This window comes from Martes martes, assembly GCF_963455335.1.
Source record: "Martes martes genome assembly, chromosome: 4".
NCBI classification, from domain to species: Eukaryota; Metazoa; Chordata; class Mammalia; order Carnivora; family Mustelidae; genus Martes; species Martes martes.
The window spans coordinates 99,716,886-99,742,873 of NC_137891.1; the positions used below are offsets into that span (position 1 = coordinate 99,716,886).

The window sequence follows — 25,988 nt, forward strand, 5'->3', positions numbered from 1 at the left end:
AACAAGTACGAAAAAAATTTTCTTCAAAGAAATACAAAACTAAAGAAACTTGCTTGATAATGCACCTGATATATCCATCTTTCAACATCAATATTACCAATATATAATACTCTCAGTATATTTTATCTCTACTTCCATCCTCACTCTCCAACCCCAGATTCTTTTGAAGTACATTCCAGAAAGCATATCATTTCACTTGTAAATATTTTTGTATATATCTTTAAAAGAGATTCATTTTCAAAAAAATTTAATACTATTATGCCTAAAAATTAATGATAATTACTTTAAAATCAATCATACACTGTTTTAAAGTTTAGAAACTAATTTCATTTTACTATCAGTCTCCATTTCTACCTTCGCAAGTAGGTCACAAAATACTTCATAAATCATTATATCATCTCTCAGGAGGTTCCTCAGTGTCTGTTGAAATGGAAAAACCATTCCATTTCAAAATTACAAACTCAAGCTACAGAAACTCCTCCAGGGATGGATGAGGACTGCCACAATGAAAGAATCATATGGACAACACATTACATGCTACCTGTTTACCATATTAGGCCACAACTCCTAATGTAAAGGACACAAAGTATTACCTGCAATTATACAACAATCCAGTTAATATACAGAATGCTGATCTTTGAGCATTGTTGAAGCCAGAGCTTTGACATATTCTTACTAAAAATAGTTACAGAATTTAAAGTTTCTTTTGGTGAAGTCCTACACCAATATATAACCATGTTCGCCCTATAATGGAAGAAGGACAAGTCTAAGATGTTCCTACAGGCAGAGATATAATCTATTCCTCCTTACCTGCTGCTCTTACAGCATTAAAAAGTATACCACCCCCGAAAATGCTTAGTAAGACAGATAAAAATCTTACTTACTAGATTCACTTGATAGTTAAGTCCAATGGAATTCAATGGACATTCCATCAAACATGCACTATGAGTCATACAACATGCTAGGCATCATGGCTGCCCTAAGGAAGTTAATGGTCATAGAAGGGAGTGGTCAAGGAGGAGACAAACATATAAACAGATACAATGAATTTTTTTTTAAAGAATTGAAGGTTTTTATTTTTTTTTAAAGATTTTATTTATTTATTTGATAGACAGAGACCACAAGTAGGCAGAGAGGCAGGCAGAGAGAGAGGAGGAAGCGGGCTCCCCGCGGAGCAGAGAGCCCGATGTGGGGCTCGATCCCAGGACCCTGGGATTATGACCTGAGCTGAAGGCAGAGGCTTTAACCCACCGAGCCACCCAGGCGCCCCGAGATACAATGAATTTTAATATAGCTGATGCAAAGAAAGAAATATGCAAAGAATATTATGTGAGCACAGGGAGGGTATATAGTCAAACTATACTATTTAGAAATGGTTTCCAGAAGTAGATAATTCAAGTCATAGGGTGCAGCATGAGCAAAGGCACAAAGACAAGGAAGAGCAAGACATGTATAGGAAACCAGAACTCAGAGGGAAAGTGGAGTGGAGTGGAGAAAGTAAGGACAAAGAAATACACAGAAGTTAGAAAACAGAAGATCTTGTAGACTGTTTTAAGACTGGGTCTGCCCTACAGATTTCAAGTAGCCACCATGGTGATAAAGCAGAATTTGCACAGTCAGCTCTGTGTTTTTAGAATGAGCCCTCTAGCAGCAAATTAAAAAGATGGATTCTAAGAGTAAGAATGGAGAATAGAGGGAATCTGGAGGGAGGATAATGGGGGCCTAAATTATTGCAGTGATAGGGAGGACCCAGATGGGTAGCTCAATCTGGATCAACATTTAGGAGGTAAAACTGGCATGACTTCACACTGGCTACAGAGAGTAAAAAGAGAAAAAAAGCATGTAAGATAACTCCCAGGTTTCTGGAACTATGCCCAAAAGGGTAGAGGACATTTCATTTATTAAAAGCTCTTTTTAATTATGCTGAATGTCCTCCCTTTCTTTTATTCAAAACTTTTAAAAAATTTTTAAAAGATTTTATTTATTTATTTGAGAGAGAGAGAGACAAAGAGTACAAGCAGGGGGAGCAGCAGGCAGAGGGAGAGAGAAGCAGGCTCCATGCTGAGCAAGGAGCCCGATGTGGGACTTGATCCCAGGATTCTGGGATCATGACCTGAGCAAAGGCAGCTGTTAAACCAACTGAGCTACTCAGGCGCTCCTAAAATTTCCTTTTTTAAAAAGGAAATACTCTCATCTCACCTATATAAACTTCTGTGGCGGCACCTTGCCCTAACATGAATCATGTTAGATCACAAATCTATTTCCTAAACATGTGTTAAGATCTAAGATTTGGTAACCAACAAGTTCAACTTACTAGAATGCTGAATACTACCCATTGCTACAAGTTCTGATGTTTATTTAATACTAACATAACAGTTTTTTTTTAAATTAATTTATTTATTTGACAGAGAGAGAGAAAGAGAGACACAGACAGGAAGAGAAGAAACACAAGCAGGGAGAGTGTGAGAGGGAGAAACAGGCTTCCCGCCGAGCAAAGAGCCTGAAGCAGGGCTCGATCCTAGGTCCCCAGGATCGTGACCTGAGGGGAAGGCAGCCGCTTAACAACTGAGCCACCCAGGCACCTCAACTTGTAACAGTTTTGACAAAGAATCTATTAGTATCCTAATCACTTTACTAATAACTACATGCCTTTCATTCAATATTTGTTTGTTCATTTTATTGTTAGTGCAATGATCAGAACTTCTAGAATAAATGTTAACTAATGATGCAGAAATCACTGCTTTGTTCCTAAATGTATCTAAAATATCACTAATATTTTATCACTAAATACTAAACTGGCTATTTATCATGTTTAGAAAGCACCCACCCATTTCAATGTTCCTGACTTTCTAAAAAGCTCATTTATAAAAATCACCATTTAAAAACTGAAACACGGGGCACCTAGGTGGCTCAGATGTTAAGCACCTGCTTTCTGCTCAAGTCATGATCCCCGGATCCTGGGATGGAGCCCTGCATCAGGCTCCCTGCTTAGGGAGACCCTGCTTTCTCCCTCTCCCTCACCCTCCACTGTTCCCCCTGCTTATGCTCTCCTACTCTCTCTCTCTAATAAATAATTAAAAAATCTTTAAAATAAATAAATAAAATCAAAACTTAAACACAAAAATTAGGTCATTCATCTAACCATATTGCAAATCCATCTTTTACACCAAACATTTAGGAATATATTTCATTTTTATATTTGCATTACAATAGTTGGAAAATATAAAGTAACTATTCATAAACTCATCCACAAAACATTAATAAATTATAATATATAATTGGCATTTAGCACCATTTTTCTATAGAAAGGATATAAAAACTTACAACAATCACAACAAAAAGAAAATACCATTTATAGGAGATACTAACTGAAGATAATATATTTTGAATATATTCAAATTTAAATTTGAAATGACCAGAACTAAATACATGTTTAAAAAGGATTAAAAGCCACCAAGAAAGCAGTAGTCTTACCTGTAACGAACATGAAAAGAATGGTCTTCCCTCATACTTATCAAATTTTCCTCCATCGAGTCATATTATAAGTGGAGTAAAATATGAAATTATTTAATTTTGTGCCAATCCAGGTCTTTACAATGTAGAATTGCTGCAGAACATTGTCCGGTTAGTATATTAATGAGTTGGTGTTAATACATCCTAAGCTCCTGCTTCTTCTTTATTAATAACGAAAGGAGGTCAATGTCAGACAGCTTAAAGGTTCAAAATGTGTCCCAAATCCTTGCATCTCTGGCCCTTTCAGCAGCACTTCAGCAACATTTCTGCAAAAGGAATACAAGATGCCTTGCTTGAAGTCCTATTTTCAAAGAATAACCTAAAGTAAGTCCAATCTGTACATAATCACATAGCTAACTCCACAGACTGCTGTCATGTCAATCACGGAAGAAAAGCAACAGAGGGCTTAAGTGTCGCCATAAAGCTTCTCAATAAGGATGTGAATCTATTACATTTATTTGGGACCTATACCTTAATTTTTAAAGTTGTTTTAAAATACAATAATTTATGTAATATTTTCTTTTTTTAAAAGATTTTATTTATTTATTTATTTGACAGAGATCACAAGTAGGCAGAGAGGCAGGCAGAGAGAGACAGGAGGAAGCAGGCTCCCCACTGAGCAGAGAGCCCGATGCGGGACTCGATCCCAGGACCCTGGGATCATGACCTAAGCCGAAGGCAGAGGGTTAACCCACTGAGCCAGCCAGGTGTCCTGTAATATTTTCTATTGTAAACAAATATAGGAGAATGTTTTAGAGCATCTAAAGAGAAAATTATGATACTTTAAGCTTTAAAAATTGCTATCTTAACAGGTAAAATGAGAATTCAGTAATTATTTGAATAAGCCAATTCCAAATTCTAAATTTATTCCTTTGAAAACATTTGTGTTGATAATTAGCTTATACTTGTATTCATTTGTTCTCAGAGTATATTCTACTTTTACTTTTTAAGGTCTTTAAAATGTTATTGAGTAGGTACAAAAGAAATTTAGAAAATATGTCTACAGTAGAATGACACAACAAACATTTATATACCACCACCCAGTTTAAGAACATTCTTACTGCCTTTGAAGTCTTGTGGATGCCTCAACCTAACCAATCATACCTTCCTCTAAGGTGATCTCGAAACTGAATTTTGCTCATTATTCCCTTGTTTGTTTTTATAACCGTGGTACAGTATCTGCGTAGGCCTAAAAATTATATCATTTACTTTTGTATGGTTTTGCTTAATAGTATGTTTCCGAGATTCATCTCACTTGTTGCACATAGCTACAGTTTGCAGATTTCCACTGCTGTGTCATATTCCACTGAATACCAAATATATTTTTCATTCTGCTCTTGATGGGAATTTGGATTGTAGTTTTTGTATTTTTTTTACTATTAAAAATTATTGCTATGAACATTGGTATTAATAACTCAATGTACTGTTTAAACAGCACAGCAGATAAGCTAAAGAGAGAATAAGTGAACTAAAAGAGTATCTGAAGAAATTATCCAGACATTCACAGATAAGGAGATGAAAAATAAAGAGCAGTTTCAGAGAAGAGAAAGACAAAATGAGAGGCTCTGACAGAGGTCTAATTACAGTACTAGAAGGAAAAATAGAAAGAAAAGTAAAGGCAAATCTTCAGTGATAAAGAGTTTTTTTCAGAATTGAAGACAGACTTAAATTAGCAGATTGAAGAAGCACACACTAAATCCTAAATAGATAAATGAAAATGAATCCCATACCCAGATACATCACAAAGAAACTACAGGCCATCACACACAATTATGAAGTCCTGGAATCTCAGTGTTATAAACAACTCTATAGGTCAGACAGTCTAACATTTTACTACAGTATTCCCAGAAAGGTCTTGGGGTGGCTAATCCTAATTTTGAATAGTCCTTTTAGAAATGTGTTCCATACTTGGAGCAATCTTTCTATTTCTACCCATTATTTCCTTTTGCTGCCATCCAATTATATCTAATTCCTTTTTTTTTTTTTAAGATTTTATTTATTTATTTGACAGAGAGATCACAAGTAGGCAGAGAGGCAGGCAGAGAGGCAGGCAGAGAGAAGGCGGAAGCAGGGTCCCTGCCGAGCAGAGACATCAATGTGGGGCTTGATCCCAGGACCCTGGGATCATGACCTGAGCCGAAGGCAGAGGCTTAACCCACTGAGCCACCCAGGCACCCCTAAATCTAATTCCTTTACCACATAACATCCTTTTAAATATTTCAGCTATAACGTAGACTCTAAATCACACACGCCCACTGCTTTGTTAATCAGTATGGTTAGAAAAGAGGTTAGTTGGTAACAGAGCAGAAAAGGACCTGCGAAGAGGCGGAGGGTGGAAAGGACCAGCCTTGGGAATATTAACAAGCTTCCCAGAGGAAACGAGGTTTTCATATTAATAACCAGTCTGACATGTTAAAAAAAAAACATAAAATAGGGGCACCTGGGTGACTCAGTGGGTTAAAGCCTCTGCCTTCGGCTCAGGTCATGATCCCAGGGTCCTGGGATGGAGTCCCACATCGGGCTCTCTGCTCAGCACGGAGCCTGTTTCCCTCCCCCCCTGCCCCACCCTGCCTGCCTCTCTGCTTACTTGTGTCAAATAAATTAAAAAAATTGTTAAATAAATAAATAAATAAATAAAACACAAAATAGTATTCTTTTTATCCCTTCCCTGGTCAACAAAGGAAGCACTGTCTTATGAAAGGATGAAAAGAAAGTGTAGCAGCTATTAACCCAACAAATCTTTTTCTTTTGTTCAGAATTCCATCATGCCTCCTTAGTAAATAAAACACTATAGAGGAATTAGTGTAGATATTAATAGCAATAGCTTCAAAGTACATCTAGATTACCCAATAGCTAAACTGTCAACCAAAAGTCTTCTTCCCCTACTCACACTAAGGTTTAGGCTGTTATTTATAAAATGGGGCAGAAGGTAAAGTATTAGAATAAATTTGACTTTGAATTAAATTAAGTTACAATTTAATTGAAATATTTTTTCACGCAGATCATAATGAAATTTCAAATTTTACCAATCATTAAAAAATGTTAACTTTATATTCATTAAAAGGTAAACATGGAATCAAATTAACAAATGTATATAAATGAAGTTGTGAAATACCTTAAGACTGCAGAGAGAAACATTTTAAAACTAATTTAAACAAGCAAGAAGACAGAATGCTATTCACCATTTCAATAAGGACTATTTATAATATGGTTTTACAATTCTCAAAAGAATTATATCCCAAACAAGTCACTCTTACATTACAATCTCCATAACAATAAAGTAGCATTTCTTATTATTCACTGAACTCACAAGCAATTCTTGATTTAATGATTAATTTTGCAAGCACTCTCTAACCAGTTTAGTAACAATGTGTTCATTCACGCTCTACATTACACAGTTAACAAACCCACTTCATATTTAACACATAGTTTATATACTCCTAGTGTAACGGTAATAAAATCTGCAATAAATATTAAAGTATATTCATTAGGATAAGAAAATTTAATGACAGGACTAGGAAATAGAATGGAAATTATAGGTTTGAAAGAACATTAGGAAGTCACCAAATTTAGGGTGCCTGGGTGGCTCAGTAGGTTAAGTGGCTGCCTTTGGCTCAGGTCATGATCCCAGGGTCTGGGATTGAATCCCGCATTGGACTCCCCTCTCAGTAGAGAGCCTGCTTCTCCCTTTCCCTCTGCCTGCTGCTCTACCTACTTGTGCTCTGTATGTCTCTGTCAAATAAATAAATAAAATCTTAAAAAAAAAAAGGCACGAAATTTAATCTCCAATCTCCATCAAGACTTATAACTAGTAATTTACAAGGAAACACATGTCCTTCATAGCACCTCTCAGGTTTTAAAAAACAGTGCTCCTAAAACCCCACTGCTAACAAAAAGTCATAGCACCTTTTGATCTGACTACAGAGAACTAAAAAGACATAATCTTTTCTGTACGCTAGAAACTGACAAAAGCACATAGAAAGATAAAGTAGTATATAACTTCAATTGCCTCACACTTAATTACCTGATTAGTAAGTCAAAATAGGCAGATTCCCATTATACAGGTAGGTGGACTTCTAGGCACTGTCCAAGGTATGCAATCGGAGTAAATAAGTCCTAGCCTTGCTCTATTCCATTGGCAGTAAAATATTTGGGAACTAAGTGATGGGGAAACATAGGAGATACACAGTTACATGTATATCTTTTATCCTTTCAATTTATCCAAACTATCCAATTTAAATGCCAATAACCTCTGGTCTGATTCTTTTAAGTATCTCTATAAACTGGTAACACCCATCAGACAATAAATGTAACTTACTTTTCTTGCCTTCTTTTTTAAAATTTTAATTTTAATTTTTTAAATTTATTTGACAGACAGAGATCACAAGTAGGCAGAGAGGCAGGCAGAGACAGAGGAGGAAGCAGGGTCCCCGCTGAGCAGAGAGCCTGATGTGGGGCTCGATCCCAGGACCCTGGGATCATGACCTGAGCCGAAGGCAGAGGTTTTAACGCACTGAGCCACCCAGGCGCCCCCTTTTCTTGCCTTTAGATTAGATAATCTAAATTCTTTAAACTTTTCTTATCCCAATAATTCCCTCTAAGGTGCAATAGTCAAATTCTCCAAATCCCTTTCAGTTGTAATGTTTCAAGTCAGATACAGTCGCCCTTTATGAATCTGAGCAGGGATAAATATTGAAGAAGAGTCAAGAAAATATTTTAAATGAAGTTCTTTTATATTAGACTTAAGGATACAGGTTATAATAACAAATATACATTGTAGAAGTAATGGGGGTAATAAAGAAGGATGCCAAAACAAAGTCCAACAGACAGAAAAGTTCAGAGCCTGATTTTAGTGCAGCAGATGTTGAAGAGACAACTACACGAAAAAAAAATTTTGATATCAGAATATATGATTGATGTGGGAAATTAGTGCCTAAAGCAAGGGAAGTCAGACCTAAGAATGGCTGATTAAGTAATCTGGCTAGGAGTACCTAAAGAAAAAGGAAAAACAATGCACACTGACTAGATGTGAGAGGCAAAGGTCAAGCAGTAACAGAGAACTTAAAAGAGTTCCAATTTTCAAGGTAGATGGAACAGTAGCAGTACAGTGACAGACTGGATTGCAAGAGGGATACTTCCAAGAGGAGAAAATGGATTAGACTTTGAATAGGAAAAAGTGGAACACTTCTATTAAACTTGTACTTGGTAAAGTGTTACATTCACAAATAATAGCTGAAAAAAATAAAGATATCAAACTTGAGATAATTCGAAATCATATAAAGTTCGATAAATGGGAAAGAATCTGAGAGGTTAAAAAAATAGAACTGAGTGACTGACATTTCTGAATTTTTGCACATCTTTAAAAAAGTTTTTTTTAAATTTATTTATTTGTTAGAGAGAGAGCGAGCAAGCACAGGCAGACAGAGTGGTAGGCAGAGGCAGAGGGAGAAGCAGCCTCCCCACCGAGCAAGGAGCCCGATGTGGGACTCGATCCCAGGACGCTGGGATCATGACCTGAGCCGAAGGCAGCTGCTTAACCAACTGAGCCACCCAGGCGTCCCTTTTGCACATCTTTAAATTAAAAATTTTTTTAAAGTACCAATGAGATCTCAATGTTAAATACTGCAATAAGTCAGTGGCAAAATTAAAGAGAAATTGCAATGAAAGAAAAAAATTAAAGCAATGCATAATAGTTCTGATTCTTTTTTCAACACAATCTCTAAACCAATAATATAACCTAATTTTTACATAATACTCTGAACTAAAGATAACTCAAGGTTATGTATGTACGTGTGTGTATATCCATGTATCTATGCATAGTGTTGAACATGGTATTATTACCCACTGTCATACATCGCAAATATAAATTACTTTATACAATCCCAAATTAATAAAATAAACAATCATACTGATTAGTTAAGCAGATCATTCTATTCTCTATCATCCTGGAGAATTATGAATTTACCACAGACTATGCTATAAAAACTGTATGAATAGTTTTCCTTAAGCAAATATATAATCCTAAAGTATGCACTCCAATTATAGTTAAGTCTTAATTTACTGCTCATCTTTATGTCTTCAACAATCAAAAGTTAGTCTGTGAGATGTCAAACCAAGTTAGTTTAGAAAACAAGCATAACTAACTGTATAACTGCTAACTGAAACACATTTTATTATAAAAACTTTCTAATAAGCTGTTTGTGACTATCAGTCAGCTAAATAAATAGAATAAAATTCCAAGAATAGATTAATGGTACTAGTTTCCAAATAAATCTGTATCTTAAAGGTATACAACCAGTCAGAAGGACTTCCAAGTGTATTTGAAATTCTCGAAGGTCATTATGAAAGATATCAAATATAAAACTAAGGTAGTATTAATTTCAAACTCTCATTTTTATTCTGGAAGATTAAAAAAAAATTCAGATCCAGAGCCATGGCCTTTTAAAACGCAAATGCAACCACTTCAGAATAGTATAATCCAAACAATTTTAGCAATATACAATAAGAATTCCTTTTCACGTTTTCAATGTTTATACCTAAAAGTTCACCACTCTAAACAACTAAACTATGCATAAACTTCCTTTTTTGATGAGAAACATTTATATTTAAGGACTCCAATGAATTATGCTCCCTGGATAGTCAAATACAAATAAACCATATATGAAATTTCAAACTAGATAAATACTAAAACAATATGTAATTTAGAAGAAAAGGATTTAAATATTTCAAGCCTTCACTGTTGCAGTGAGAAAGGACCAAGTACGAGTCCACTTACATGAGAAATGCTGAATGTCTATAGGTCAACAGCAGTTTCCAAAAGTCTCTACACAAAGCACTATGGATATAGTAATTATTGCATGAGCAAACTCTTAGTGTCTTTGGTTTGGCAGCCCATGATAAATCAGGAAGAAGTTAAATACTAAAGATTTTTCTTGGGGTAGGGGGGTGATAAACTAGAGAGGGGCTCTATTTTTAGATTATATATGGAGTCAATATGAATTATGCCAGTGACTACACTAATCACTAAAACTGCTGTTTTGTAATTATAATCCTCAGTGATTACAATAATTCAAGAGGATGAAGCAGTTGTTTCAAAATTTCAAGGAGAAAAGAGAGATTACTTTTATGCAACATCCCTAATCTTGGTTTCCTTTTCCCCTACAAAACAGTTATTGAATCAAAAGTCCTGCTGCAACAAGATAACTTTTTTTTTTTTATTTTTTTATTTTTTCAGATTTTATTTATTTATTTGACAGACAGATCACAAGTAGGCAGAGAGGCAGGCAGAGAGAGAGGAGGAAGCAGGCTCCCTGCTGAGCAGAGAGCCCGATGTGGGACTCGATCCCAGGACCCTGGGATCATGACCTGAGCCGAAAGCAGAGGCTTTAACCCACTGCGCCACCCAGGTTCCCAGATAACTTTTTTTTTTAAGTAGGCTCCACACCCAATGTGCGGCTCGAACTCAAAACCCCGAGATCAAGAGTCCCATGCTCTACTGACTGAGCCAGCCATGTACCCCAAGATTATGTATTTATATTTACAAATATAGGGGTGCCTGGGTGTCTCAGTGGGTTAAGCTTTGGACTCTGGTCTCAGCTCAGGTCTTGATCTCAGGTTTTGAGTTCGAGCCCCTCGTTGGGCTCCACACTTGGCACTGGCATGGAGTGTGTGTGTGTGTGTATCCATGTTCAACTAAAGGAATAAGTACGTTCATTAGAATAAAATTAATACTTTTCTCCCTATTACTTAGTTTTACTTCTCATCAAACTGCAGCCCAGAGTGTACAAATAATGTTAATTATCTCTCCTACAAAATAATGTTAAATAGATGTTTTTTTAATCCATTAGTAAAATTAATAACCTTTAGAAGTGTTTCAGTTAGATACCTGAAGAAGAAAAAGGATTTCTAGTTAACTGTTTGAAACACATACAAATGGATACATAGAAGTATTACAATACCAAAGTTATAAAGGGCATAGTAATGGCACTTAAAAAAAAAAAAAAGACATTCTAAATTTTCATTCTTCCCAATTATATTTTCAGTGCTTTCTGAATGACTACTCAGGTTATAAAACCGGGAGATCACAAGAATATGCCTGCAACCCAAAAACACTGATGATTCACACTAAGCCCAATTTCTACCACAAAAAAAAACCCCAAAACAAAAAATACCCTAAATGTATATACATTAGTTCTTGCCCTTTCTGATCTGTAATCCTTTAATTAATAAATAAGTATAAGCTTATTTATTTGTTTTTCTTTTTAAGAAGAAATAAATCCCAAATGCAAGAGGGTTAAAAATGTCTAAAAAGGGTCCCTAGAAAGTTTGAATTTAGAATTCTTTATAGAAAAATGTAACTTTGCCTTGTTCCGAAAGTTATCACTAACCTGTGGAAAAATGTTTTATTCAATTCAGTAATTTTACGAGATGATATAGGAAGAATGACTCTAAATAAAAAGGGCCAGAGACAGCTTTTTGGAAGCAAGGATATCTGTACTACACCTTGCAAGATGGGTAGACCTTATTAGGCAAATGAAAGAAAGGCATTCCAGTCACAGGGACATGATTCAAGCAAAAGCATGGGGGGTAAGAATGCACAGAATTCAAACCCAGTTCAAACACACTGGGTTAGGAGTTGGAAAAGAGAAGTCTAAGAAGGTACTAAAGTGTTAGGGACTCAGAATATATATGTGACCTTGTATTTAACCTTGCAATTTTTTTCAACAAAGGAATAGCAGAAGTCAGATCTGTGTTAGATAAACTGGCAGAAACACACAGGGCAGAGGAGAGAGACAAAAGGAAGATACTTCAAAAACTCCAGAAGCAACTACTGAATAAGAAGTTTTCTCTGGTCATCTCACAATACCAAGCACATTGCTTTGCACATAATCAATGCCCAAAAAACTTTTTAAAATTTCTTCCTGGGAAGAAGATAAGAACTCTGAAGCAGCAAAGAATCCTATACTAGTGAGAAAACTGGGCTTTAATACAGATCTGCTCCACAGTAAAGAGTACATTCATATTCATGTAAATAATTCAGGAAAGTTTTACCTAATTTTTTACTGTTTTCATAAAGATGACTATAGGATATTGAAAACGTTATTTGACTTGTAAGATACTGAACGGAAGACAGCAGTCCTAAAAGGAGGACTGAAATATTTCTGCATAGTTCCCAATAAAACACAACACCTACAGGCACCCTAAAAGTGGATTATGTCCCTACAAATGGAATCCAGAGAACTGGAGGAGTTTTAAACAGTCGCAGAGAAGCAATAGAGTATGTGCTCTGGGATCAGGCCACAGTTTGACTTACCACGTATATGATCTTGAGCTAAACTCTCAGACTTGGTTTGGGCATAATGACACTTACCCAACATGTGTTGTGATGATTAGAGATCCATTTTAAAAACTACCTAACCCAGTGCCTGGCTCTAGTACTTAACGAAAGTACTCAATAAAGTATAGCAGTAATAATGATAGTAGCTGTTATTACTTCTTTCAAAGTCTATTAGATTTACAATAGTCTAAATCTACATCAGTTTTTTCATTTTCAAATTCCAGATAACTAATTACAAAATTTTTACCATTTAGGTAAATGTTAGACATTTTACGCTTAAATACAAGGCCATTTAAACCTATCTTCGCTGTAATTAGCCTAGTACCAAGTCTGAGGTTTATATTAAAATATAACATTTGTAACACTGCATGTCTGATTTATTGTTAAAACGGTCTTTCAAAAAATTATTTATTTATTTGAGAGAGAGAGTGAGAGCGAGATACATCACAAGCAGGGGGGAGGGGCAGAGGGAGAAGCAGGATCCCCGCTAAGCAGGGAGCCCGATGCGGGACGATGCGGGACTCGATCCCAAGACGCTGGGATCATGACCCGAGCCAAAGGCAGACGCTTAACCGTCTGAGCCACCCAGGCACCTTGCACGTCTGCTTTAATAACATTAGAAAATACAACTAAACTGCCGAACTAGCCAAAGCAGATTTGGGAGGAACCTCCTCTACAACAATACCACACAACTTTTTACTTTGTATCTGCTCCACTCGTTATACCATAAATAATCGCCCAAGGAGTTTGTCAGAACGAATCCATGGTAAGGCGTAAAGCAGAGTTAAGTCTGGAACTGCCCTCACTGTCCTCACACACATCCAGGTCAATCAACAGTGACCGTCCCTTTGTTTAGAAGTAAGCAACATAAAAATTAAACCAAAGCTGCTTCTCGAATAGGGACAACCCAAGCAAAAATGGTCTTTATCAGAGGTAATCACAGTGGTGGTTATCAGACCGGAAATCTTCGGGCACCCTTCTAATGTAGCAGCTTGAAAATTTAGCTACACAGCACGAAAGACTCCAACTCAAGTCCACAGAAAGAAGAGCCAAGAAGCTACTCCATTTAACTCTGCGGCAGGGTTAAATTATGCATTAAGGCAAATAAAATTTCCATCCTTACTCGTTTTCTTTAATAGAGTTCAAATGATACTAGTTAAAGTGATCTAACTGGTTACCACTGAAACTAATTATAGATTATCCACCTTTTTTTTTTTCCCTCTTCGAAGATATTCCATAGATTATAGATTTTCGGACAAGGGCTTTCTTAACATCCTCTGCTTACTAAAACTTTTTGCAGCAATTACTAGTACCTACGGTAACTCGACAGGTCGGTGCCCCAAATCCGTGAATTTAACTGTGGTAAATGCAGGTGTTTGACAAACACTGCCCGCTTTAGACAGCAAGCGGAAGACCACAAGTGAATGCTATCTGCCTCGGGTTAATTACACGGGATTCAGGTTTTTAATCCACTGTTTGTTACACTCAGAATACGTGAGGAGTCGCTGTGCCCCATCACACTTTTTATTAAAAAAAAAAAAAAGTTAGGGAACAAAGCTCTCAAACTTGACTCGTTTAAAAATTTCGCAATAAGAAAGCAACCCGCACCTCAGCCAGCGGCTTCTCATCCAGTTCCCGGTCTCCTCACTCGGGTCCCCGCCGCGCCGGCCCCAGCCGCCCACCCAAACAAAGCAGGAGGCCCCCAGTCCCGGGACACAGAACCTCCCCACCCAGCCCCACATACACATGCCCCTCCCCGTCATTCCCCTCCGCGAGGCGCCCTGAGACGCCTCAGAACCCACCTCCCGCGGGCCGACAAGTCACGGGAGCGCAGCGGTCGCGACGGAGCTGCAGCTGTGGGAGCCTCAGGAGACTGACGGGTGGCCGCGGCCCCTCCCCCAGGCGCGTCCGCGCGCCGGGGGGCCTTGCCAGACAGTGGCACTGCGGGAGGCAGGCGCGCGCCCCCCGTCCCGGTCGCCGCAGGTCACGTGGGCCAGAGCTCGCGCAGCAATCCTCTCCACCCAGGGGTCCAGCGGCGCCGCCAGCCTCCACCGCTCCGCTCCTCTGCGCCTGCGCCCCAGCTCCAGTAGCTCCCATTCAAACCGACAACGCCCCGCGTCTTTCGGACCCGCCAATGACCGGCGCGGGGGGCGGGGCGAGGCGGGGCAGTTGTCTGCTCTTCTGCCTCCGCGGTGCGGGGCGGCTGGGGCACTGCGAGTCTGGGTGGCGGGGACACGGTTTGGGGGGCTTGTCCCCACGCCGTTGTGGGTTCTGTCCTCAGTCTTCAAGTTGTTCAAGTGTTCCTCGGACACTGAAGGGCGGAGCTAATAATATCGTTCCGATAGAGTTCCGAGAGGGTCTGGCCCAGACCCCTTTAAAAGATGGGCGCATAGAACAAATGCGTCCTGCACTTACAGCTCCGTCCAGCCTAGAGAACGAGTTCCCAAGCGGCCTATGCGGGATGTTTAAGAAAAAGGGCTCAGTGACAGCAACAGAGGGACCCGTGTCAAAGTCCGAACAAGGCAGCCTCAGTTCTTGCGGCCCTGTCACCATTCTGGTGTTTCCAGCTGTTAAGAAAGCAAACTGGTGTTGACTACAGAGTTGCCAGATCCCAGGAAAGCTGGGAGGCACTTGACTCAGTTTCAGGCCGCTACATTCCAGATACACTGGGAAAAGTCAGTTTTATTTCCATGCACCGTCTCCATAACAGATTTAACCAAAACGTAGGTCTCAGTTCTTCACAAAAATACCAAGACTACATTCTCTCGGGGCTAAAGATCAGGTGATTTAATTAGATTATTTTTTAAATATTTCTCCACTGAAATGAAATTTAAATATTTCTGCAGGCTTAAGGATATGTTAGAGAGAACCCCACTTTCAGTATCTCTCTGAATGATCGCCCTTAACAGTGACCCAAGCAGCATTTCTTTTCTTGGGAACATGTTATGGCAAATTGGTTAAAATAACAGCTTTGGCATCAAACTTGACCTGGATTTGAGTTACATCTTTGCCACTTAGGGGTTGGTTGACCTTGAAGGAGTTACTTATTCTCTTTAGCTTTAGTTTCCTCAACTGCAAAACACAGGTAATAAAAGTGGTGGTAATGCTTCCGTGAGATAAGTCAGTTAAGCCTGACTGCTTGATAAATGGTACCTATTATCATTATTATCAACAACTACCTTTAATATCAGATGCTTATAAACAACAACTGAATTAGATGCCTGTACCATTTCAGAGGTAGGTATTATGATTCCTTCTTACTCATAAATTCTTTTTTGGGTGTTGATAGGATGTTTTCCTATCAACATCCATTGTCCAGAATGAATCATTATGTCCCACCTGCAAATCTCTTACACCTGTGACTTTCTATCACTGGTATTAGTTATTTCTTTTTTTTTTTTTAAAGATTTTATTTATTTAATTGACAGACAGAGATTACAAGTAGGCAGAGAGGCAGGCAGGGAGAGAGGAGGAAGCAGGCTCCCTGCTGAGCAGAGAGCCCGATACGGGGCTCAATCCCAGGACCCTGAGACCATGACCTGAGCTGAAGGCAGAGGCTTAACCCACTGAGCCACCCAGGTGCCCCGGTATTAGTTATTTCTAACTTACTCAAGTTGAATTAGTTTTTAAATTACCCTTTAAAAGGCATAAATCAGATTATGTCACTCTTCTACTTGAAAACCTTTAGTGATTTATCATTTGATTTAAAATAAAATAAAAATTCCCTACCAGAGCCCACAAAGCCTGAAGTCATCTTGCCTTACCGACCTCTCTACTCTCCTGTATTTCCCTCTCCTCCTAGCTTACTTTGCTTCAAGTACACAGGACATTCCTCCATCCCTAGAATAGACCAAGCCTCAGGGTTCTCTCAGGGCCTTCTCTCTGGCAGTTGCCGCTGCCAAGATTTTTTCCCTCAGGCTCTTTAAATGGCTGGCTACTTGTCAGCCCTCAGCTTTCAACTTATTCATTACAGTATTTAGCAAGTATTTATTAAGTTTCTGCTATGTGTCAGAAACTGTTGTAGGTGCTGGGAATATAGTAATGAGCAAGAGGGAGTACAGCCCCTGCTTTCATGGAGCTCAATAAAAATAATAACAAAAATATCAGGTTGTGACAGGTACCATGCAAAGAATTCAAAGGAGGGTGATGTGAGAGTGACTGAAAGGCAACTTTACATTGAGGGTCAAGGTAAGAAAGCCCACTTTGAGAAGACAGTATTCAAACCAAGACTTTAATTATAAGGAGCCATCTTTTAAGCAAAGCTCAAGGAAGAGAATATTAGGCAAACGGAGAAGCTAATGCAAAGTCCTGTGAGGGCAAGCTTTGTTGGTTTTAGAAACTGGAAAAAGACCACTATGGCTTAAATGAAGTGAGCTGGAGAACATACAGGATGAAATCACATCAGACCATGTAGACCTTTGTAAAGCCAGGACAATGAGTTTGGGTTTTACTTTCTAAATGTTATAGTAGCCAGAGGAAGATTGTAAACATGGGAGTAACTTCATTAGTTTATATCATTCATACATATATATATATATTTTATTATTTTTAAAGGAACACTCTGAAACAAAACCAGAATTTCAGACATTCTGTAAGACAATTAGCACAGACTCTTCACAAACATCATTGTCATGAAAAACAAAAAAACCAAAAAAGGTACATGAATCTTATGGAGTCCTAAATCAGAGAGAGAGAATGAGAGAAAGACTATAAAAGACATTTTAGAAACAACTGGGGAAATTTGAATATAGATAATATATTCAATAATATTATAGAATTACTATTAATTTTCCTAGAGGTGACATGGAATTATGGATATATAGGAGAATTTTTTTATTTTTAGGAGATGCAAGCTGGAGTACTTAAGAATAAAAAACCATGATTTGTGCAACTTATATGAAAATGGTTCATCAAAAGACAAAGGAGAGATATACAAACTAAATATTAACAATTAGGCCTAGGTGAAGATATATCTCTTACTGTTGCACTATACAATTCATGTAATATTCTTTTACTTTTTCTAGAAATTTGGAATTTTTCAGAAATTACTCTGTAGACTTCCATGTCTGAAAGTAATAACCCAGATACTCTGTTCGACTCTCCCACTGAAAACAACTTAAAATGCTTTCAAATATTTTTTTTTCATTTCTTTTCAGCATAACAGAATTCACTGTTTATGCACCACACCCAGTGCTCCATGCAAAACGTGCCCTCCGTAATACCCACCACCTGGCTCCCCCAACCTTCCACCCCCTGCCCCTTCAAAACCCTCAGATTGTTTTTCAGAGTCCATAGTCTCTCACGGTTTTTTAAAAAATAGAAAATTTATCAATGACCTAGCCTTCAAGTAAGGATTACTCAGAAGCTAGGAACTAGTAACATAGATAAGCAGATGAACTTGAGTTTCAATTGTCACAGTCTCATGAAACATGTAAAAAAGAGACAAAGGCCAGGTCCTACCAAGATGAAGAGACTCTACACATAAGCCAGGATCTCCCAAAGTCCTCGCCAACCTTTTTATCAGAAGACAACAGAAGAAAATTGCCTGTAATCATCCTTAACATAGAATAGAGAAGGAAATATCTCCTGATATTTGTGTATGTGTGTATTGTTTTTTTGTTTTTTGTTTTTTTGTTTTTTTACCAAAGGCAATAATCTGTTCTACCTGGCTTGTCTGAAACTCAAGCACATAATTTACTTTAAAGTGGTTTCAGGTTGATGGTGCCCCGAGACAACTGGCAAAGGTAAACCAAATCACCCTTAGAGACTGAATGTATCTCCCCCAGATTTAAATGTTTAAACCCAATTCCCACTGTGACAGTATAGGGTCACAGAGGGTCAAGAGGGAGGAGCACTCCTGAATGAGATTAGTGCCCTTATTAAAAAAAAAAAAAAAGAGCCAAAGAGCAACCTCACACACATGGATACATGAGATAACAGCCCTCTGAGAACCAAGAAATAGTCCCTCACCAGACACAGTTTGCTGGCACCTTGATTTTGGACTTCCCAACTTCCAGAACTGTGAGGAACAAATGTTTTGTTTAAGCAAACCAGTTTATGGTATTTTGTCAGCTCAAGTTGGCTAAGACACCAACTTGATCCAAACCCCCAAAATTTACACAGCAAATTTCCAAGGAATGTGAACTCTCAGTCCAATTACAAGTCATACAAAGAAACAAAGAATCTTGTACAAGAATTAGCAGGAAAAAACAAAACAAAATCAAACTCTTAAAGACTTTGAAATTGGAACTACCAGTCATAGAGTAAAAATATGTTTAGTAGATTTAAGGCAATAAAATAAAAGATTGAAGATATAAATAAAGAGCAGCTTCTGCCAAAAATGAACACGCAGGTTTAAAAAGATTTTTTTTTTTAAAAATTAAAAAGCAGACACATAATAATTAGAATTTAAAAGTCAACAGGCAGGGGATATCTGGGTAGCTCAGTTGGTTAAGCATCCAAATATTTTTTATTTTATTTTATTTTATTTATTTATTTGAGAGAGAGAGAAAGAAAGAGTGAGCATGAGTGAGAGAGGGGCAGAGAAAGAGGGAGAGGGAGAAGCAGATCCTTGCTGAGCAGGGAGCCTGATGTGGGGATTGATCCCAGGACCCTGAGAGCATGCCCTGAGCCACAGTCAGACACTTAACCGATGGGGCCACCCAGACACCCCAGCATCCAACTCAGGTCATGGTCTCAGGGTTGTGAGATTGAGCCCCACTTTGGGCTCTGTGCTGGGCATGGAACCTGCTTATGACTATCTCTCTCCTTCTCCTCCCTCCTCCCCCCATCCCTGCATGCTCTTGTGCTTTCTCTCTAAAAAAAAAAGTTAGCAGTCAGGTTTAAGAGCAGATTAGACATGCTGAAGAGAAAATTAGCAAACTAGAAGATAGAACCAAATTAATTTTTTCACATAAAAGAGAAATATGGAGGATAAAGGGAGATCTAACATGTGTCTAATCGAAATACTAAAATGAGAAGAAAATGGACAATACTTTAGGCAAGATTTTAGAAAAAGAAAAAAGATATTTATACATAAGATAATGAAAATGCAGAGCACCAAAAACGAAGTAATTTTACAACCAATGCAAGAGAAAGGACTAACTCTAATGAAACAACACTTATCTGACAGGTGGTGACTTTGCAACTATAAAAATATAAGCCAAAAGAAGGTGCTGAGAGAAAATAACGGTCAACCTAGAATTATTTAATCAGTGGAAATATCTTCTAAAACTGAAAGTGAAATAAGGGCATTTTTAGGCAAACAAAAATTGATTTTGCCATCACAGACCCTCACTAACTGAAGTTATAAAGGTTATCATCCTTCAAAAAGAAAGGACAATGATATTAGATGGATGAAGGTGCTAGAAGGAGGTGATGACCACAGTAAGTGGTAGGTATGTGGATACCACTATTAACCAATGTCATTGTTCTTTCTTGCCTTGTAAATTCACTCATTTATCTAACACATGTGTTCAAATACGTATTATGTGCTGAACACTATATTGGGTGCTAGGGAGTTGCATTTCCATTACTGCATTTCCATTACTCGAAAAGCCCTCTGGTGTAAACACTGTTGATACTGACACTTCCTTGATCATTTCCCAGTGCCTCGGAGAAGGGAGAGAGCAATGAGTGTGCTTAGCTTTACAATATGCAAGGTTATTAGGATAGCTCAAACTTAGTGGTTTTTTAAAAATTATTATTATTATTTTTTATTTCTTTTCAGCGTAACAGCAAAACATCAAACTTAGTGTTTTTGTTGTTGTTTTTAATGTATGGAATGTCTTATTTATTTATTTACATATTTTTAAAAGCTTTTATTTTTTATCTGACAGAGAGTGACACAGCAAAAGAGGGAACACAAGCAGGGGGAGAGGGAGAAGCAGACTTCCCGCAGAACATAGAGCCTGTCGTGGCTTGATCCCAGGACCCTGGGATCATGACCCAAGCTGAAGGCAGACTCTTAACGATTAGACACCCAGGTGCCCCACTTTTTTTTTTTTTTTAAGATTTTATTTATTCATTTGACAGAGAGTGTGTACACAAGCAGGGAGAGAGGCAAGCAGAGGGAGAAGCAGACTCCCCACAGAGCAGGGAGCCCGATGTGAGGCTCAGTCCCAGGACCTTGGGATCCTAACCCAAGCTGAAGGCAGATGCTTAACTAATTGAGTCACACAGGCTCCCCGTTTTCTTTTGTTTTTAAGATAAAGCTACAGTGGCTGGAATTTCCTCTGAGTTCAAATGACGCCATTGGGTCAAGGCAAATTTGAAAAATCAAGGAGAAAACACTTGTTTCTTCCCTTTTCAACAAAGTCTATAAGAAAATAACAGTGCTCCCTTTACTGAAACCAAGTCAGAATGTTAGGTATAGAAGTTCCTCAGCAAGAATGTGGACTTGGGGGGCATCTGGGTGGCTCAGTTGGTTAAGCAACTGCCTTCGGCTCAGGTCATGATCCTGGAGTCCCAGAATCAAGTCCCACATCAGGCCCTCTGCTCATTAGGGAGCCAGCTTCTCCCTCTGCCCCTCGCCCCTTTCATGCTCGCTCTCTCTCTCTCTCTCTCAAATAAATAAAATCTTAAAAAAAAAAAAAAAAGAATGTGGACTTGGTAGCTCTATCTTTTGGAGAAAAAAAGGGAAAAAAAAATGAGGGGGAAGAGCTTTCCAAAGGAATACCTAAGAAAATGAGCATGGGAAAGAGACCTCAAAATCCAGGGAAAACAGCCTATTAACAGACCTACTCTTCCATTTGAAATGTAGAATGATTTAATAGGGGGCACCTGGGTGGCTCAGTGGGCTATGCAACCAACTCTTGGTTTTGGCTCAGGTCATGATCTCTGGGTCCTGAGACTGAACTCCTTGTCAGGCTCCATGCTAGTGGGGAGTCTGCTTCTCCTTCTCCCTCTACCACTGCCCCTCTCTTCTCTCTCTCTCTCTACAAAATAAACAAATAAATAAATAAATCTTTTAAAAAAGATTAAAAAAAGGAATGTATAACAATAAATAATGATAACTAACAATTATTGATGCTAAATATATACCAGCACTGTTCTAAGCAGTTACATGTTTGAGGATTATACTTGGACCCTCACTGATGATAGAGACTAAATGAATTAATATGTGTAAAGTGTTTAAGACAATGCCTTATACATAATAAGTACAAGATACTATTATTTTTTTTAAAAGATTTTATTTATTTATTTGACAGACAGAGATCACAAGTAGGCAGAGAGGCAGGCAGAGAGAGATGGAGAAGCAGGCTTCCTGCTGAGCAGAGAGCCCGATGCGGGGCTCGATCCCAGGACCCTGGGATCATGACCTGAGCTGAAGGCAGAGGCTTTAACCCACTGAGCCACCCAGGTGCCCCAAGATACTATTATTTTAATATTTAATCTTTACAACAACCCTGTAACATAGGTACTGATAGCATACCCATTTTATGGAATCTTGGGTTGGTTTCCTAGAATCCTAGGAATTTTCTAGATCCTGAAACAAGGGTTAAATATGCATGATTTATTGAGGAAGGGCCTTTCAAGATGACCCTGTTAGGAAAAGAGATGAAACAGGATAGGAAAGAAAAAAAAAGCCAGTAAGAATGAATCTTAGAAACTCTTAGCCTTGGTCTGATTCATAGAGGGAGGTTTCTAGAGTCCAGAGCATAAACCATAAAATTATCTCCCACTTTACAGAAGAGTGGCAGCTTTTTGTATCCCTGTATTGGGATGGGGTGGGGTATAATTTCCCCAGCTCCCTGTAGTGCAAACTCTACAGAGAGAGGGACGGCTGTAATCCTCAGTAGCCACAGGTAATTCGCAGGTCTGGGAGATGAGGGTACTGGTGAGTAAAGGGTATCTGGACAGGGAACCTAAGCAGCATATACCACAGCTGGCAAATGGCAAAGCCAGTCTGTCTCAGGGGCCATGCTTTTAATGTCTTCCTGTATTACCTCTTATAAAGTCAAAAGGAAAATGAAAAATGAAGACATATGTGATGGATAAATCGTTAATACTAAATATATTTAAAGAGTTCTTACAATGGAACAACCCAACAGAAAAAATGGCAAGAACTCAACAGAAAGACAAAGAACAAGGACTAGCACTTTACAATGGAATTTTGAGAGACCACAATCAGCCCACATATGAACTTCAGTTTCACTAGTTTTTAAATATATTCAAATTAAAACAATAAGATATATATATATATATATATTTACCTACCAGATTGTAGATGAAAAAGAATGATAATACTTAATGTTGGTGAGGATATGATGAAATTAATTTTCTCATATGTTGTTGTTAGGGCTAGGAATTGGTATAACTCATTTTGAAGGGAGATTTTGTAATATATATCAAAAGCTTCAGTACCTCTTGACCAAATAATTCTATTTTTAAGGACTTTACCTACATAAATGATCAGATAAGTGTGCAAAATAAATGTACCAGATGTTCATCATATTCATCACACATTTACAATATAGAAACATTAGACAAACAACTTATATGCCCACAGATTAGTGAAAACAGTACTTGTTCATCCATACAATGAAACGTTAAACAGCCATTAAAAATGATGGCTTTATACACAGTCTACACAGGGAGTGACCATACACAAAACCATTCCTTCAAGTTTAGAAGAAGTAGCTGTTCTGCCTAATTCATAGAAACAAACATAAAACATCAATCAAAATGAAGAGAGGAGTGGATACACTCAGTGAGAACTTCAACGAAGAAATAAAAAATACAAAAGAACCAAACTGAATAAAGAATACAGGGGTGCCTGGGTGGCTCAGTGGGTTAAAGCTTCTGCCTTCAGCTCAGGTTGTGGTCCCGGGGTCCTGGGATTGAGCCCCGCATCGGGCTCTCTGCTTGGTGGGGAGCCTGCTTCCCTCTCTCTCTCTGCCTGCCTCTGCCTACTTGTGATCTCTGTCAAATAAATTAAAAAAATCTTTAAAAAAAGAAGAATACAATAACTGAAATGAAAAATACATCAGAGGAAATCATTTGTATATTGGAGGATATGGAAGAACAGATCAGTGATCTGAAAGACAGGGTAATGGAAAGCACCCAAACTGAACAGCAAAAAAGGAAAACAAAAAACAGCAACAAAAAAGGAGGTTAGGTTAGAGGATTTCTTGGATAACAAGTAAACAAACATTTGCACTATATGGGTGCCAGAAGGAGCAGAGGGAAAGAATGGGGCAGAAAAGGTATCTGAAGAAATAGATTAGACCTTCTCTAATCTGGGGAAGAGAACAGATATCAAGGTTCCGGAGGCACAGAGCATTCCAAACAAGATGAACCCAAGGAGATCTGCACCCTAACATATAACGATTTTTTTTTTTTTATTTATTCACTTGATAGACAGAGATCATGAGTAGGCAGAGAGGCAGGCAGAGAGAGAGAGGAGAAAGCAGGCTCCCCGCAGAGCAGAGAGCCCGATGTGGGGCTCGATCCCAGGACCCCGAGATCACGACCTGAGCCGAAGGCAGAGGCTTAACCCACTGAGCCACCCAGGTGCCCCTAACATATAACGATTTTAAAAATATATCTGTAAAATTAGTTATGGGGACTCACAAAATAAAAAGGTGTGAAATATGACAACATATACATAAAATGTGGCAGGAGGAGTAAAAATGAAGTTCTTTTAGAATATGTTTGACTTTAAGTGACCATCAATACAGACTGCTGTATACTTAGGATATTGTGTATAAACCACATGGTAGCCACAAACCAAAAGCCTATAAAAAATACTCTAAAAATAAACAGGAAGAAAGCCAAGTATAGCACTAAAGAAAGTCATCAATCACAAGGAAAGAGAGCAAGAGAAGAAAGAGGAACAGGACACTACAAAAGCAATCAGAAAACAATTAACAAAATGGCAATGAGTACATACCTATCAATAACTACTTTATTTTTATATATTTTTTAAAGATTTTATTTATTTTTTTGACAGAGATCACAAGTAGGCAGAGAGAGAGAGAGGAAGGGAAGCAGGCTCCCCGCCGAGCAGAGAACCCGATGTGGGGCTCAATCCCAGGACTCTGGGATCATGACCCGAGCCGAAGGCAGAGGCTTAACCCACTGAGCCACCCAGGTGCCCCAACAACTACTTTAAATACAAGTGGTCTAAATTCTCCAGTCAAAAGACATAGGGTGATGGCAAGGGTGAAAAAATAAGACCTACATAGCCAACTATATGCTGCATACAAGAGATTTAGTTCAGACCTAAAAACACTTATAGACTGAAAGTGAAGGGATGGAAAAAGATATTCATGTAGTGGAAACAAGAAAAAGAAAAAAAGAAAAGCCAGGGTAGCAATACTTATATCATATAAAATGAACTTCATTTTTTATTTTTCTGTATTTTGTTTTTTTGACATTTTAAAAATTAAAATTCAGCTAATAATCATAAAATAAACCTTAAAACAAAGTCTGCAGGGGAACCTGGATGGCTCAGTCGGTTAAGTGCCTGACTCTTGATTTTGGCTCAGGTCGTGATCTCAGGGTCATGAGATAGAGCCCTGCATTAGGTGCCCTGCTCAGTAGGGAGTCTGCTTGAGATTCTCTCTCTTCCTCTCCCTCTGCCCCACACCCCTGATCTCTCTCACTCTCAAATAAATGAATACATCTTTAAGAAATAAGATTCTCTCTCTCCTCTTTCCCACCACTCTCTCTCTTAAAAAAAAAAAAAAAAGACCACAGCAAGAGACAAATAAGGGTATTATATAATGATCAATCCAAAAAGAAGATATAGCATTGTATATCTGCACTCAACATTAGAGCATCTAAATATATAAAGCAAATATTAAAACACACAAAGGGAAAAATTGACAGTAATGCAATAATAGTAGGGGACTTTAACACCACATTTACATAAATGAATAGATTATCCAGGCAGAAAATCAATAAGGAAACTATATCTTTGAAAGACATAATAGATCAGATGGCCTTAACAAATAAATACAGAACATTCCTTCCAAAAACAACAGAATACACATTCTTTTCAAGTGCACATGGAAGATTCTCCAGGATAGATCACATGTTAGGTGACAAAACAAGTCTCAATAAATTTAAGGAGCTCTAACTCATATCAAGTATCTTTTCTGACCACAATGGTATGAAACTAGAAATCAATCAC

At 38.1% G+C, this 25,988-nt stretch overlaps 1 protein-coding gene across 4 annotated transcripts in view; it reads right to left on the reverse strand.

The window, feature by feature from the left end:
• Positions 1 to 14,971, reverse strand: part of GPSM2 (G protein signaling modulator 2) — a 63,002-nt gene extending 48,031 nt beyond the window's left edge. The window contains exons 1-3 of one of the 4 annotated variants that reach the window (XM_080800394.1): positions 14,653 to 14,929; positions 3,475 to 3,779; positions 885 to 979 (exon numbers count right to left, since the gene is read on the reverse strand). Coding sequence is in view for 1 of the 4 variants with exons in the window: in XM_080800391.1 (XP_080656517.1) it covers positions 3,475 to 3,530 (56 nt within the window). In the remaining 3 variants the exon portion in view is untranslated. Of the gene's footprint in view, positions 1 to 884; positions 980 to 3,474; positions 3,780 to 14,652 lie in introns of all 4 variants that reach the window. The other 3 variants (XM_080800391.1, XM_080800392.1, XM_080800393.1) reach the window with 3 other exon arrangements.
• Between the last annotated feature and the right edge of the window lie 11,017 nt (positions 14,972 to 25,988).